A 17,331-nucleotide genomic window follows, 5' to 3' on the forward strand; every position below is an offset into this window, starting at 1 on the left:
AATTTCGGTGACACAAAGGAGAGAAAAAGAGTCTTTTCTTTGTAATTCTATATCGGTGTTTTTCCTTGGTGTGATTTTGGTTCTATCAAGGTGCTTTCATTAGGTGCTTTATTTTCTACAATTTCTTTGATAATTATTTGCAATCTAAGTACATTTAGACTTTAAATTTTATATTTAATTTGTGCGTAATATGTGATTAAATATAGACTAGTGAAACAAAGTTGGTTATGGGTTAATATGTTTGGTCTAATATAGTTAGAGCCATATTGATTTTTCTAACACTCGGCAACTAGGAAAATAAAACAAAAATTACAAATTTGATTGGTTTCCAAGGACAATATCAATACATCATCAATTCAAGTTATTCAAGTATATAAATATCATAAAAAAAAATATAGATTCTTTAGCTAACCAAGCAAAAAATAAAATTCTATTACAAGAATTGCATTCATTCTCAATTTCAAAACAAACCAAACAAGGGCTTTGAGTATCTTTTAGGTTAGGATCATCTAATATTTTAGTGGATGACAAGTTGAAATCATATATAAATACTATATACAATAATATGACATATATTAAACAACATATTAACATTGTTCTAAAAAAAAATAATAACTTGCATTCAAAATCAAAGGTAATTATGGAAACAAATGTTTAGTTGATACATGAAATTGAAAATTTTCAACACCAATTACCATTGATTTAGCCAGTCACTCTACTTCAGAGATGACTGGTAACTCTTGGTGATAATGTCTCCCAGCAGGCATACCTGTAGAGTTGAAAGGATTAGGAGGCATTGCTAAATCATCTCCGTCTCCTTCCAACATTTGAACAACAATTGTCATGGAGGGACGGTCTACAGGGAACCATTGAATGCACCATAATCCAACAATTGTGAGTTTCTTGGCTATTTGAGCATCACCTTCTTCCTCAATTCGGATTCTCATCTCTTCTCCTCTATCCAAATGATCGTATATCCATTCAGGAAAGAAGACTCGGTTACTGTTTTCTGTTCTGTTTTCTACATTAACATCGATGTTCTTCCTTCCTCCAACCATTTCCAGCAACAGCATTCCAAAACTATAAACATCCGATTTATAGGACACATTGCCAAAGTTCCTAGAAAACACTTCAGATGCAATATAACCCATTGTACCTCTAGCTGTAGTCATGGATACAATACTTTGATCCTTGGAACATAATTTTGCGAGACCAAAATCAGAAATTTTTGGAGTGAAGTTGTCATCAAGTAGAATGTTATGTGGTTTAATATCGAAATGTAGGATTCGTTGATCACACCCTTGGTGAAGATATTCAATTCCTTTAGCTATGCCAAGAGCAATATCTTGTAGCTTCTCCCAACCAAGAGAATGGTGGTAACCATCATTAGAAAATATGAATTTCTCCAATGATTCATTTGGTAGGAATTCATAAACCAAAGCTCTACGGAATCCCTCAGCACAAAAACCAACCAAGCGAACTACATTCACATGGTGGATTCTTCCCATTGTTCCAACTTCATTGATGAACTCTTCGCCATTCCCTGTCGAACTGTTGAGGATCTTCACAGCCACAAGGATCTCACTAGAAAGCTTTCCCTTGAACACTGTTCCATATGCTCCCTGGCCCAACTTGTCCTTAAATTGATGTGTTATCCTCTTCAGATCAGCGTACGTATATCTTGTGGGTGTGAGAGCTTTGTAGTCTTCCAAAAATTTCTCTATCCTTGCTTGATTTTCCTTTTCTTTTCTGTCTGCCCTGTAGAGATGATAAAGTGCAATGAAGGCTACTAGCAGAAGAAATGAACCCAGGGTTGCACCTGCAATTATTAACTTGGTTGAGGCACCTGCAGAATAGAATGATGTCATTAGCACCTGTAGAGTAAGGAAGCTTGAATAGGCTGTACAAGTACTAGAAATAGAATGATACCACTGGTTCTTGGGGTAATATGACTCATCTTGCACAATTCAGTGCCATCACTCTTTAATTCACATCTTCCTCCGCCTGCTTCACACAATCCACAAGCTGGTTTGGACCACGTCAATTGAATAATATTTCTTGAGGCATTCGACATTTCAGGATAAATTTCATATGAATAAATGTAGGGAATAGATAAAATGTCGTACATCTTGGTACATGATGTCAGAGTGTATTCACTAATGCGATTGAAACCAGGAATGGCGTAAACTTCATAGCCAGGAGCTCCGAGGCAAGGCGCATTTCTGATTAAATTTCTCTCTGCTGTAGAACAATTGAATAAGGTGTAATTGTAGAGGAGATCATCCTTAAATCTGAAAGGAGAAGCGGAAAAATTGATGTTTAAAGCCTGTCTCAGAAAGCAATCATCTGGGTCAGACACGTTAATGACTTGATAGACATAATCAATTTCTTGGACATATAATTTCACTAAATTTGGCAGCTCGAGTAATGTATCGTTCCTCTCTGTGCAAGACAAATCGAACCCATGATAGCCACAGTAATTAGGTTGCTGACCTTTAAGCCGGAAAGGGAATCGGATGGCCGGGCCAGACCCACACCTTGATTCTGGACAGTTGGGAAGGCTTTGTCCAAGTTCTCCAAGGACAAAAACGAACAAGCTGAAGATAGATAAGACAAAGACACTCATTTCCAAGGAACGATTACTCATCTGGACAGCCTAGCCTGTTTTGAAGTTGCCGAATCTGATCAATATAGATTTCATTCTCCAGTATCTGGTGTAATAATTTCAATAGCACAAAGTTTCCTCCAACTTGTTATTATTCTACTCGTTTTTTCCCAGACGAAGGCTGAAGGAAAAGACAGTCCATTTGCTATCTTCAGCAAGTCAACTTTGTCAGCTGCCTACCAAGGCCAGTGAGATGAGCAGGGTCCACTTGCTATTTTCTGGCAGTCAACTTTGTCTGCAGGTCAACTTTGTCACCGCGACACTACATGTGAGTGCGGCTGTGGAGTGACATACTTGATGCGAGACCCACAGCACATTATTACTCGGCTGTCCTTTAAAAATTGCCAAAATTATCCAATGCATAAATCCTTATCATCTAAGCCCCAAGTGGGAACTTTTCCCTGGCAATTTCTCTCTCTTTCCTTACAATTTGCTCTGATCGCTTTTCAGACTCGGACCTCGCAGTTTCAGATGAACACTAAGCTAAACCTCGTTGGTTCCTTCAATTTTTTTAACTTTTTGTAGTCAATCCCTTCCCACGAATACATCATAGGGAATTTCTTCTACCGATTAATCTACAATCATCATCAGCAACGGTCTGTCTCAAAATGTTAACTAGTGCAAAGCTCCTTATCCTTTTATTTCTGGTCCAAGTACACCAAATCTGCTATTCTGCAAGCAACAACTCCTGCATTCCTTCCTCTTGTGGCCACATCCGCAACATTAGCTACCCTTTCCGATTGAAAACCGATCCTGTAATCTGTGGCCAGGAAGAGTATGAACTTGCTTGCGAGAATAACGTTCCTGTAGCATACTTTTTTCAGCAAAATATTATGTCAAGGAAATCAATTACAATAACTTCACCATCCGCCTGGCAGATTCCGATGTACAAAGCAATAACTACTGCTCTCTTCCTCCTTATCCTTCAACCACCGCCTATTCTTTTCCCTCATTGTTTTACAGTGCATATCCTACGCTGCAATATATCTATGGCTCTGGCTCTTTATATCAGGACTTGGTTTTCGTAACTTGTCCAAAACCAGTCATTACTGAAGTTTATGTGGATGCTTCTCCTTGCAACATCACTTATAATTCCTCTTCTTCCTCCCCCAATTCGGAAACGGAAGGTTATTCTTACGTTAAAGTTGGGTCTGATGGTGCAATGGATTTGGAGGACTCTTGCCGTATCGAGCGAATTTATATTACATCTTTGTTGCCAAAAGATTTAAAGAACGTTTCCTATGCAGATGTTCACCGTAGTTTGGTATATGGGTTTGAGCTTTCATGGTTTTGGGGTTGCTGCCGGAATTACACAGAAAACGGCTGCAAGCTAGATGCTGCTACCATCATCGACCATTGCAATCCAGGATCCGGGATCAGTAAGTTGTTTCTAATTTTTTATTAGTTTTCTTTTTTTAATATTCTAGTCCAAAATATGTTGAAATTAAATGTAAGCTTTTATAATGTAATTTAATTAATTAATAAATGGCATAGTTTTAAATAATTTATAAAAAAAATTCAATCGCTTTTTATTAACACAATTAAAATTTTTTCAACTAAAAATTTAATAATTTTTACGAAAACACTGATCATATATCTGATATTTATATGGTATTTTTCTGAACTTTTCTCTCGTTATTGTGTAATATAAATATTGCTTTATTATTCCTATTTTACTATTTTTACAACTAATTCCGCTGTTAATTTTTGTTGCAGTTCAATTTCCTCAGCTGCGTTCCCTCCTTCTCAAGCTAGAAAAAACTGTCCTCGGTCGTCTACTCCGACGACTCGGTTGTAAGAACTCATCTACTTAATTGATTTAATTTCCTTTTTGGTAATTTTGAGAACCTTTAAAGGGTTAAGATTTAAATATAATTTACTGCAATAGGGTTGACTAAATAAAAATGAAAAATCGTTCTGCGTATCGAAAATTAGTAAAATCAACCTGAAAAAAATAATTAATCGAACCTATCAATTTAGTTTTTGTTTGATATTTTATTTTTATTTCAAATTTGATAAATGAACATCTCAGCTAATTAAATTGAATCGAATGGATTATATTATTATTTCTATTTTTACATTTTATATTAATTAATATAATTTATTTTTATTTATATTTTATTTAGTAATTCCACCTCTTATTTAAACTATTCTGTAATGTATTATAATTGAATTTATGTTGCATAAAAGGTGCTATATAGTTAAATTTAATATTAATCTGACGATTAAATTTAGCTTGAAAAGAATGCTTGAAGCACTTAATTATTATTATTATTATTATTATAACAATAAATGAATTATTCTTTATTTAATTGAATAATTGAACTTTAAAAAATTGAAAATTGATTGAAACCAAATTGATCAGACCGAATCAATTTTGGTTTGCAATTTATGTGAACTAAACCTTTTGGTTTGGTTCGAAATTTGGGGTTCTACTTTAATTGTATGAACCGTACTCACTTTTATTGTCAAATAGATATTCAATTACATGTCATTGGACTCGTTCAATGTAATGTAAAACATATAAATATAAATAACTTAAAGCTCGTTTTGTATTGATGTTGGAGAGCGAAACTGTTTTTCAAGAAAAAAAAAAAACAATTTTAGGCTTGCTCTGTTTTGTGAAAAATATTTTTCTGTATTTTTTGGTGTTTGAAGTAGTCAGGAAAATTAATTAACGAAAAATTTTTTTCTGGTCAAAAGAAAAATTAAGTTATTTTAAAGTAAAATAACTTTCATTTTTTAAAAGAAGAAGTTATTTTTTATTTTTTAAACTTTGATAATCTTATTAAAATGTGAATACATTTATACATATATAAAATAAATACATTTTATTACGTTAACATTACAAATAAATAACGAAAAAATATTTTTATGAAAAAATATTATTTTAGAAAATATTTTTTACATATAAATTATTTTCTGCAAAATAAATTGAGCCTTAGATGCTATTTAAAAAAAAACAATTTAAAAGAAACTGTTTAATCATTTTAACATTTTTATAATTAAAATTTATAAAATTTAATTTGAAATTATTTTTTTAATAATTTCTAATATATATATATATATATATATATATATATATATATATATATATATATATAACAATTTCAATAATAATGCCACATAACACTCTTAATAGTTGCTCATTTTGCAGTGTATGGATGTTAATATTAATTAAACTTCTTTTTGTCAATGTAGGGGATCCGTCACTTTATTTTGATTTGGGTGAGTAGTTTTTCTGTCTTTTAATGGTTTCAATATTCATGATCTGGTCTATTATTCTAATCACTTAAAATTTAGCTATGATTTTTTTTTATAATTTTAATTTGGTAATTTTCTCATGGTTATAAATTTGGCTTACCATTCAATTAATTTGTAATGATTTAGGGTGCTTTAGATAATTACTGGAGTGAGATTAGCAATTTCAAATCCTGATGTTTTAAATTTTAATGTGTTGAAAATTATTTGTTTGTGCATTATTTTTCATTCCTCATTGTTAAAGTTTTAATGTATCAAAGATTAAGGCTTTCTTAATTTCATGATAAGTCAAGTTTAAATAAGAAAAATCTGTTTTTATATATCCATTCTTGAATTACCTAAATCCTTTTACTTATTGCTTTTTTTTCTTTTTTTTTTTTTTCTTGCAGATTTGCAAGGTTATGTATTGGCGCTCCTTCGATATGCTCTTGTTCTTTTTGGTAAGTCTTTGTTTTCTTATAGCTAGTAGTTTAGAGATTTAATTAATGAATTAACATATATATTAAACCACATCTTCCACTGAATGGCATGTTAATAGCCAAATTACAATTGATGTTTTTTTCTCATTTTTTTTTGTTATATTTTTTTTATGCACAGTGTTGTATCGTGCTCCGTTATACCTTTGTGCAGTACTTTGGGCTATCATATTTTTTAGTTATAGGTGGCGAAGGAGGCATTTTTCAGAATATGGTACAATTGAAGAATTTTTGGGAAGTCATAATAATCTTATGCCCGTTAGGTATTCATATTCGGATATTAAGAAGATCACCAATGGTTTCAAAGATAAGTTGGGTGAAGGAGGTTATGGCTCTGTATATAAAGGAAGGCTTCGTAGTGGTTACTTTGCAGCAATAAAAATGTTGGGTAAATCCAAAGCTACTGATGGTCAAGAATTCATCAGTGAAGTTGCTACAATTGGAAGAATTCACCATGTTAATGTGGTGAGACTTATTGGATTTTGTGCTGAAAGATCTAAACGAGCTCTTATATATGAATTTATGCCCAATGGATCTCTTGATAAGTACATATTCTCTCAGGAAGTTAGCACTACAATAAGCATCAAGAAAATGTATGAGATTTCAGTTGGAATAGCTCGTGGCATTGAATACCTGCATCGAGGTTGTAATATGCAAATCTTGCATTTTGATATCAAACCTCACAATATCCTTCTTGATGAAAATTTCATTCCAAAGGTTTCAGATTTTGGACTAGCAAAATTATATCCAACAGATAATAGTATTGTGTCTCTCACAGCAGCAAGAGGAACAATAGGTTACATGGCTCCGGAGTTGATCTATAAAAGAATTGGATGCATCTCTTACAAAGCTGATGTCTATAGTTTTGGAAAGTTATTGATGGAAATGGCTGGAAGAAGGAAGAATTTCAATGCAATCGAGGAGCATTCGAGCCAAAAATATTATCCTTCATGGGTTTATGACCAATTTAATGCAGGAAAAGACATAGAATTAGGAGGTGCTACAGAAGAGGAAAGGAAAATAAAGAAGATGCTTATAGTAGCATTATGGTGTATACTACTGAAACCTGCTGACCGTCCTTCAATGCATAAAGTCGTAGAAATGCTTGAAAGTGACATTGAATGCCTAGAAATGCCTCCAAAACCTACATTTTATACACAGGAAATTCCTAAAGAAAATTTTGAACTTAAAGCAAGCAAAGAGTTAACAAAGGTATCAAGTAGTTATTTAGATTCTATTAGTTGGATGGTCAATGGACGTTAAATTGTGTATTCTCATAAATATTGAAACAAAATTCTATTGGCCCAACAATATTGTATCTATAATTGAATTGAGAATGAAAATGTGATTCCCTTTAAACCACATCAATGGAAGGAATGTTTGTCACATGTTCTCATATGAACATATTCTCATTTTTTTCCCCCTTTTTGTTAGTTAAAGTATTTGAAATATCCTCATATTTTATCGAGTTACTCATTCAATTTATAATTTAGATAAGTTTGTACTATCCATAACAATATGAGGACCTAATATTGTTGGACGTGTGATTGATCTAAACTTGTAGACTACTAATCGATGTTGCTTAATAATAATTTAATTATTTAATTATTTTAAAAGTTATTTGCTTCTACGAGAGAAGGCTTTTCAAGGTGTGATATGTAGAATGAAATTTTGAGAGGTGCTTAAGTTTAAATACTTACTAGTCGAATCCCCACATTACACAAGGATAATTATGTGATATAATATGGATAAAAATTCGATCTGAGCCAATTGGATTTCGGGTCTTGAAGCTCGAACCAAGGTTAAACATCAGGTACTTAAGGAGGACATAAGGTGTTTGGTTAAGACACTAGGTGCTCGGATAAATAATGAAGTGTTCAGATGAGGTAGGATGTACGAATAGATCAGAATATACCAATTTGTTTGGATAAATAAACATGCATTTTTAATGTAATTGATTTTACTAAATATCCAAATAATTGTACCAATTTGTTTGATGAACTTTTTCAAAAAGACCGATGATAACTTATAGAATATTTATCAGCTGCCTTTTGTATCAGCTCTAATTATAGCGTTGTTCATAAAATGTGGTTGAATTTTTTTCATTATTTGATAAAAATACCCACATCATTTAATGACTATAATTTATTTTGCCATGGACCCATTCATAGTAAGTAGTAAATTCTCTCTCACTCATAACTTTCTGACGATATGACTAAACATAAATGAAAGCTAAACTTGTTTTTTACAAAGCAAATGTTTATATTTATGCCTTTGGCCTCACAACCGGTTTTCAATTTATCAATTCCAACTCCAATTTTACTTTCTTCTGTAACTTTTTTTTTTTTTTTTTTCTTAAGTTATTGAATTATATTATTTATTATTTTATCTATTTCAATAAAGAATAAGCATATGATATAATAACTTAATTATTATATATTTATTTTAATAATAAAATACAATGATATAATATAATAAATTAATAATTATATATTTATTTTGATAGTAATATAAATTAAAGATATACCTTTATTAGTAATTTTACAAATAATAATAATAATTAGACATAATTTTATTAAATACTTAACATAAATCCGCTACTATTAGCTATCGGCTATCAACCATTAGCTGTATCAAATATCTAAACTAAACAGATCCTTAATATAATAAGGATCATGAGTATAATTACAAATTCAAAATTAACTACCCATCAACTCAATTATACCCAAAACATCATTCACATTAAATTAACTTTGTCATGACCTGATCCCACGGGCCATACCGACATTAGGACCTGAGCCAACATAAAGCACCCGAGATCCTTAGTAAGCCTTACTGTTTTCTAAATCCATAATCAGGGCGAAAATCTGAAGCTTAACATGCAAATAAAATCAAAATAAAATATTATAATTTTATTTAGGTCAAACCAACTTGATAACCATTAGATACTAAAGTTAGGGGAGCCCAGCTCAACACTAATACCATCATTTACAAATAATTTAAATATCATAAAAATTTTACATTTATTAAAAATTCCAAAACTTAAATTTACACAGCACCTGACAAGATTGCTACTACTGCTAACACATGCAGAGTTCTAGATAATAATAATAATAATAATAATAATAATAATAATAATAATAATAATAATAATAATAATAATAATAATAATAATAATAAATAAATAAATAAATAAATAAATAAATAACTGCTAATAAATCTGCGATGAAGAAAACAGGTTATTCTTAAAAAGAACTCCTCCTATAGCTTAAAAAAATAGGGTGAACAGGAGTGAGCATTCGACTCATAGAGTAAGATATTGATTTTACATACAATTTCTATAACTATCTAAGTCTAGTGCATCTCTAAGAATGAAATATAACATCTTCACACAATTCAAACAAGTCAAGTCATAATCACACCAAAGGGAATCTGGAGCACTCACACACCCGTGTGTCAAACCACACACATACACACACATATATATATATGAGAGCTGATCCTCTATACAGCTCTCTTAGTTCCAATCTCTACCAGCGAGATCAACTCAAAGCTGGACTTTCTCTTAATATCCAAATGCGGGAGCCAGCGAGATCAACTTGAGATGTGCTTATCCCAACTTGTCCATAATAAGGATCGGATCCCACAAGTTAAGCTCCAGCCGCGTCTACCTATCTTACCCATATCCATATACACACCACATGCACACCAACTCACGCACGAGACTCCAGATCGCCATAAAGCAATAACCACAGCAATGTCATTAAATATAAAGACAATACAAGGTATGCCTAGCAAATAACTATATACATATATCTATAAGTGATAGATGGACATGCCTTAAATACATAATAATATTGAAATTATAAGTAAAATTAATATTTACTTACAGTATTTCACAAGTCACTGCGGCAGCTTGATGGAAGAGAAAGGTTGACCCAGCTCACCTAAAAATTATATCATAAATTTATCAATATTTACTTAAAATAAAACTTTAAAGGATCAAAGAACAACCTAAGTTTTGCTGAAAATCCGGTAGAGTTCTCCCTATACCTAGGACCTACCTATCCTGCAAAGTGATCCAAAAAAATACTTCTAAATCACAAATCCCATATCTATATCTCAATAACATTATATGGCCCCTCTTGGGCCATCCAACCTAGGCAAAACCCATAAAATCAGAAAATTATATTTTAGTCCCTAAAACTGACATTTTGTAAAAATTACTCAAACAAGCTCTAAAAATTCTAAAATTTTACCCTGCGACCCTTAACATTGCTAATAAGCTATTACAAAAGGAACCATAATTTTCTATCAACCAATGAATATTTTATGAAATTTATTGTAAACCCAGTACTTGGTAATTAAGGAAACTTAGGATTCGAGTTTACCTATGCCGATTCTAACACTTATATTTTAGTCCCTAAAACTGACATTTTGTAAAAACTTAGGATCCGAAGAGTCTGAAAATGGTGGAGAGGACTGCAATTTCGACTCGATTCCGAAACTGCTTTGACAGTCTGTCTGCGCGACCTAAAAATGCAGATCTGAGCACTGGTCAAATTTCTGCGAAATGAGGATACCTACGCGAATCCCACAACGCTAGGGGTTAGAATAAAATTTTTACGAAATTAAATAAACTCATTTAAGGCTCAGAAAAATACTGCGAAGTCCGTGGGACCCATCAAAATTTCAATGCAAAAAAATTTTGAAATTTATATTGCCGCGAAGCTCTCACCAAGTAGAGAGTGCTAGTGGTCTCGGATTTCTGATCCAACGGTCGGATCGCCGAAAATCTAGCCTAAAAGCTTGGTTTTTCCCTCACTTCTCTCCCTCCCCTCACTTTCCCCATCTCCACCGATGATAAGGGACACTAGCCAGCACCTCCTTCGACCTCAGGTATTGCCGGTGAGCCACTAACCGACCGGCAGCAACACCAAAAGTTGCGATAATGAGGGAAGAGAGAGAAAAATGCACGCATAAGTGGCCTAATTTCTAGGCGCAATTTCATCTTCACCTGACATTCGATCAAGGCAATTCAGGTGGTTCTTTTTTTTTAAATTTCTGGGAATGAATATGGACATACAGGTTGTCTAGATTCATTCCTAGAAAATTTTTAATTCTTTTCTCTTTCTTTTTTTTATATAACAATAACAACAACAACAACAACAACAACAACAACAACAACAACAACAACAACAACAACAATAATAATAATAATAATAATAATAATAACATGTTTAAATAAATTCTTGGAAATGTTTATAATTAAATCTATAACATTAATTTAAATGTCTAAATAATAGTAATTTTGTTAAAATAACATCCAATTAAAATAGCTTATTAAAAATAATATTTTGAATTTAGAAAATAGAATTTAAGGAAAAAAAAATTAGGTTGTTACATTCTTTCCCCCTTAAAAAAAAATTCGTCCTCAAATTTGAAATAAAAAGCGTCAAGGAAAAGAAGGTGGTTATTTGTTTCTTCTCTGACTCTGCTGTAGCGTCCTAGATATCATCATCATTCCATAGTAGAACTCTTACCTCTAACTATTCATTGACCCTTTTTCTGATATCTTAAGTACTCACTATACCTCTGCTGTGCTTGACTTGATATCTCATAACTTTAATCAACTTTGATGCTTACTCCTCTTTCATTGTGCCCCCACATGTCTCCTAGTGACTTCAGTCCCCATTCTTCTATTTCAACAACCTCTACTCTCTAAAGACATGACTTATGTTCCTTATCCTATGGTATCCTATGAGATGTTTTCTTGTAGCACCTATCATAGGCATCTTGTTTGAAATCTTTACTTATCCTATGACCTCAAAGGTCAACACCTATGCATCTTCTCACTTCCATGATACTTCGAATTTCCAATCTTATTTATGTCATTACTAAGGTCCTTAGACTAACTCATGTCCATCTTATGTAACTAGTCATGTACAGCTCCATCCAAGTGTTGAACCTCCATATTCTATCTATCAATTTTAGAAAGTGGACTGAGTCTCTTCTCTGACATAACAAAAGTCTTTGTATTCCCAAGCCACCTAGTCAATACAACTTATCATATTCTACTCCTTTTCTGAAAAGAGAGTTTCTTGACTTCTGCTCGAAACTTCTTACTATTTAACGTGCTTCCTGACACATTAGTACTTAAATCGAGGCTCCATTATTCCTTTAATCTATCATTTCACCATAACTTGTTTTACACATCTCTTAGTGTATTCTTAGTATACTTATTCCTTCTTACTCTCATTATTATAACCAACTCTATCGAGCTTTTCTCCTGTCCTTTGGATCCTATTCACTTCCCTTTTTCCTGTTTCTGCTATTGTTAATATCTTCCCAACCTACTGTACTTATTCTTTAACCTTGGTTCTCTCTCACCTTTATACCTTTTCCTTTAAGGATGTTCATCCTAACATCCATTTTGACATTCTTTTTATCTCTTAGTCTTATCTTTATTACTAGTTCCATTACTTTTGAAATTCTAACCTTGCGACCAGCCCCTACCAGCACATCCTTCACATTATGTAACACTTGTAATTGACTATAGAAAATTCTTGTACTTTCCCAACTTGACCATTAGAATATTATTATTCCCTACTACTCTTTGTAGGAAATTGCTCATTATGGTTAGATAGGAGCCCCTTAAACTATAAGTTCTACCTGAACAAACATGGTTGTGGGAAAAATATGCTACGCTATAATTCTAGACAAGATACTTTATGTGTTCATTCTCCTTAATATAATCACATATACTGCCCACGACTCTCCAAACTTTAGCCTCAAATTTACCCATTAGCAACAATTTCATCCACTGAAACTCAACCACCAATAGTACTTCTTCCAGCTTACAGTTCAGAAGGGTTACAAGCCTTGGTAACTAACTCGATTTACTCCTATCACTACTCTAATCATCCTTTTATACTTAACCTTAAGTACACACTTACCGTTATTTCCTTTTTAAGGAGAATGTATGCGGACTTGTGCCTACCAAATTCTTAAATATTAGGTCACCTCAACATAATTTCCCTTACTTATGTAGTCTTCTAGAACCAAAAGCACGAGCTAAACTTAAAGAGAAAGAGAGATCTCTTCCTACAATTATCAGTACACTATTGTCTATAGAATAATGTTCAACCCTGTCTCTTGGTCTTCCTCTTGAAATTTCATTATCTCTTTCTATAGTATATTAGCTGCAATAATCCTTCTATTATACCACCAATTTGCCTGACGTATCATCTTAAGATTTACTATCTCTACTATACTCCATTTTTACCTTTTATGCCTACCCTCGCTATTTGGCATCTCTATATCTTACTGTATTCTAGAAGATAACTCTCACTAACTGACTCTTCTAGAATTGATTCCAACCATATTTACTACCATAACTCTTATCCTTGTACTTCTTAGTGACTTGTGACTGTCGCTCATACATATCTCTTCTTGCTTTATCACCTTCTGTCATTTTGTCACTCGTTTTCATTCATGTTTCCTTAAAAAGTGACCCTATTGGTCATACTGAAAATGCTTACCTAACCCTTGATCGCAGACTCCATAATTGCTATCTCACCATCTCTACTCATGACCTAAGCCTATATGCCATTTTCCACCATCTCTTTTTCTCGTCATGCCTATTTGAACCATTAGGCTTACTTTTATTTAACTTACTACTTATTAACTCATTCCTTTACTTGATAGGATAGTTTAGGGCACCATTGCACATCCTATAACTTTTCCTTGCTTTAGTTGCATTCATCAACTAACTTTCCTCATATTGTTAGATGTTTAAATGGATCTTATCCCATTGCTACCTACTCTATCTTGGGAACAGGAATAGACAAAGTTTGATCCATATCATGCAGCTTCATGTTTTCGTTCCTGACACTGCCCAAACTATGAACTGTTTTAAGTCCTACACTTTTGGGTTTTGTAACACCCCTCACCCGTCTACAGTGTAGCCGAGCAAGGCGTACTAAACGGCGTGCTGGAGCACTTAGTCTGTGATTATCACATTTTCTAAACTCAATTTGATTTTAAGAAGTCTTTATGTGCTATTCATAGCATACTGGTTCTATTTTCACACTTTAATAAAATCAGTGTTTTAAAAATGGTAATAAAAATTTGGCAAGATGCCGTCTATATTTAGGACAAACTGTCCTTCCAAACCTGTTGAAAACAGTTTAATATGATGATATCAAAATCTCAAATATTTCACAGTCTCTATATTTCTTAGTAAAGTCAATAGACTTTTACAGTCATTAAACAGTTCCATAATACAGTCCATAATAATTTAAATATATACAGAAAATCTCCATGTTATTTAATATGTACAAAATTTACAAACTTCAGAGCTTTCATAACATTATAAAATACAGGGCTGAATTTCAAATATACAACAAAAGTGCAAAATACAAAATATCCTAAGTCCTACCATGTATGCAATGCAGTGTAGATGACTCTGGACTCCTGTGCATATCTGATGTCTCACCCGGTCGTAGGTCTGCTGGGCTCTCCAGCTGTATCTCCAATACCTACGCGTTACAAAAGCAACGCGCTAAGCAATTTTGCTTAGTGGTGCCAAATATAATGAAATATACACTAAAATAAAGTAAATAAAGTGTTTACGAATTTTTGGTGGTGTTGTATGTCAGTAGACTGGATTTATGTATTTGAATTTAATAGTACTTGAATTACTGCCCGTGTAGCCTATATACTGACCAGACTGGATAAACGGATATACTGGCACTGGGTACCTAGTACCTCGGGTCGTCACACCATCGGTCACAAAGTGTCTCCCGGTGTGCAAATAGTGTGGCTAAGAAGCCATATAGTCAATTTGGTGATAAGCCAAGAATAAATACACAATATGTATAGCCGTAGGCTATTAAAGTCACAGTGCGGCATAATAAGCCGTAGAAACACAGTATGGTATGAAGCCATTTACAGAACAGCTGTCAGAATCCTATTGGCATGCCAACCTATCCATACTAGTCAACTAGGAAAACTAGGGCACATTATAAATTAATTGTTTAATTCTTCAATTTTTAGAGTTTACTAACTATTATATAATTCACAAGTCAATGCATATGTTAACCTTTTTAGGTAATATGGATAAGTTGTTTCTAGCATCAATATGTCACAATTTATATCTCAATATGCTGCCAATATAGTGCAATTTACCATTTTTACAAGTTGGCATTCATTGCCAAAATGCTTCAAGCATCATTGTATGTAAGATGTCAAATTCTTAATTTTTGTGTGCTAGATTGGTCTAGCTTAAAGTCCTATTTCTCTTGGTTTTTAGCTTCTAGTCAAAGAAGCAAAATTGTAGCTCTATGTCTTATTGCACGCTGGAAAAAATATCAGGTCATTCTGAGTTGTATAGACCAAGTTATGGTCAATTTACTAAAGCTGGACAAATTGCACCTTTAGTGCAAAATTTGGTCAATTTTTAGGTCACTTTTGGTTCGGCAGTTTTTGTACCCGAACTTGTGCAAGCCATTTGACTTGGTTCTGGCCATTTCTGGGCTTAGGTGTCTCCATAAGAATTGTAGATCTATGTCTAAACGAACCATGGTAAAAATTTCAGGTCAATTGGACCTGTTTTGAGTGAGTTATGGTCATCCCAAGGACTACTGTTCATATGGTCAAAAATCTGGGTTGCAAGGTTGCTAATCCGGATTTGGTCATTTTTAAGGTCAGTTTCTAGGTAGAATTTTGGCAACATTTCAACATGAAAGTTGGCCTATTTGGTGTCTAGTTTCACCCCTCATTGGCCTCATACCAATTGGGTTCATAGTTTGGCACTTATAGCCTAATTTAGGTACTGCCTTCAATACACAACCTGCACAAAGCACATACACTTCCAATTTGATATTCCTTCTCCTCCTCATTACTTCAATATTCAATCAATAACACTTCCATATATATATATATTGTACACAATTCCAGCAACAATTTTGGGCAGAATATTCAAGTGCTCAATGTACACAATTCACCATTAAGTTCAACATTCACTTCCACCAAAATTCAACATATCTCAATGTCAATATTACACATACACTTCAACATAATCATACTTCAATATCACTTACACTTGCTGCACACAATTTAACATTAGCATATTTCATTAATAACTACATGTTCACACACAAATTCATGGTTTAATAGGCTGCCAAACATGGCAGTTTGCCCAAAGCATTAAGGTTCCATTCACACCCTTAATTCAAGCACTACATGCGCATACTTAGATTTTAACTTACTACTTCCTCCATTTAAGTTATTCAACCTTAGTTTCCATCCATTATAGGTAAGAAAAATTCAACTACAACATATATTCATGGCTGCCAAAAATGGACCATTTCATTTCTCAAGATTTTCTTCATTTCTCTTAACCAAAATACTCACCTCAACCTAAACACAAGGTTTACTAAAGCAAGGGAGAGGTTTTGGACACTTACCACTTTTGGAGCTTATCAAAACTTCACCAAATCTTGTTTTTCTTATTGCCAATATCTTCCCCAAGGTAAGTAGGCAAGCTTTAATGAAGGAATCAAGAGGAAAGGATGGCTTGATCAATGGTGCATGGTGATGGAGGGAGTTTGGCCATGGTAGACTTCCATGGAGGTTTTGGGAGGATCAACTCGGCTGGTCATTTGGAAGGAAGAAGATGGACTGATTTTCTGTCCAAAATGACTTAATTAAGTGTCCCAAGACTTGAGTTAGTGGAGCACTCACTTTAACTTAATGTTTAATTATTCCAATTTTCCTAAATTGCACATTTATCTAATTTCCTTCACTATTTACATAATGTACCATCATTTAATTTTTTCATGACATTTATAAAGTGTAATATCATTTATTTTTATTGGACATTGAGGTCAAAAGGCAACTCTAGGTGTCAAATGACCAAAATACCCC

The 17,331-nt window shown here is 33.1% G+C and overlaps 2 protein-coding genes across 4 annotated transcripts; one reads left to right on the forward strand and one right to left on the reverse strand.

Moving 5' to 3' along the window:
- Positions 1-600: 600 nt before the first annotated feature.
- Positions 601-2,748, reverse strand: LOC110644621 (rust resistance kinase Lr10). Of its 3 annotated transcripts, none has more exons than XM_058146564.1 (3): positions 2,494-2,671; positions 1,930-2,326; positions 601-1,846 (listed from the first exon to the last, which is right to left on the reverse strand). In XM_058146564.1, exons 2-3 carry the CDS (start codon positions 2,126-2,128, stop codon positions 711-713), a joined length of 1,335 nt encoding a protein of 444 aa, XP_058002547.1. In that variant the 5' UTR covers positions 2,129-2,326; positions 2,494-2,671; the 3' UTR covers positions 601-710. The 3 variants fall into 3 exon arrangements, with proteins under 3 accessions (XP_058002547.1, XP_058002545.1, XP_021653192.2); XM_058146562.1 differs by having other exon boundaries at positions 1,930-2,291; positions 2,494-2,632; XM_021797500.2 differs by having other exon boundaries at positions 1,930-2,748.
- Positions 2,749-3,018: 270 nt separating this feature from the next.
- LOC110644609 (LEAF RUST 10 DISEASE-RESISTANCE LOCUS RECEPTOR-LIKE PROTEIN KINASE-like 2.3) lies at positions 3,019-7,790 on the forward strand. Its single transcript, XM_021797481.2, is given in 6 exon segments — positions 3,019-3,478; positions 3,481-4,044; positions 4,382-4,459; positions 5,867-5,893; positions 6,316-6,366; positions 6,524-7,790. Coding segments are annotated over 6 exon segments (2,067 nt in total). The 5' UTR covers positions 3,019-3,273; the 3' UTR covers positions 7,666-7,790.
- Positions 7,791-17,331: the final 9,541 nt, after the last annotated feature.

Source organism: Hevea brasiliensis, chromosome 1 (genome assembly GCF_030052815.1).
Source record: "Hevea brasiliensis isolate MT/VB/25A 57/8 chromosome 1, ASM3005281v1, whole genome shotgun sequence".
Taxonomy (NCBI): Eukaryota; Viridiplantae; Streptophyta; class Magnoliopsida; order Malpighiales; family Euphorbiaceae; genus Hevea; species Hevea brasiliensis.

What these genes read in the sequence shown, in the direction of transcription:
- LOC110644621 (XM_021797500.2), bottom strand. Translation starts at nt 2,647, where the DNA reads ATGAGTAATCGTTCCTTGGAAATGAGTGTCTTTGTCTTATCTATCTTC. An exon ending in TATTACCCCAAGAACCAGTG is followed by an intron (nt 1,847 to 1,929) that starts GTATCATTCTAT and finishes TCTATTCTGCAG; the next exon opens with GTGCCTCAACCAAGTTAATA.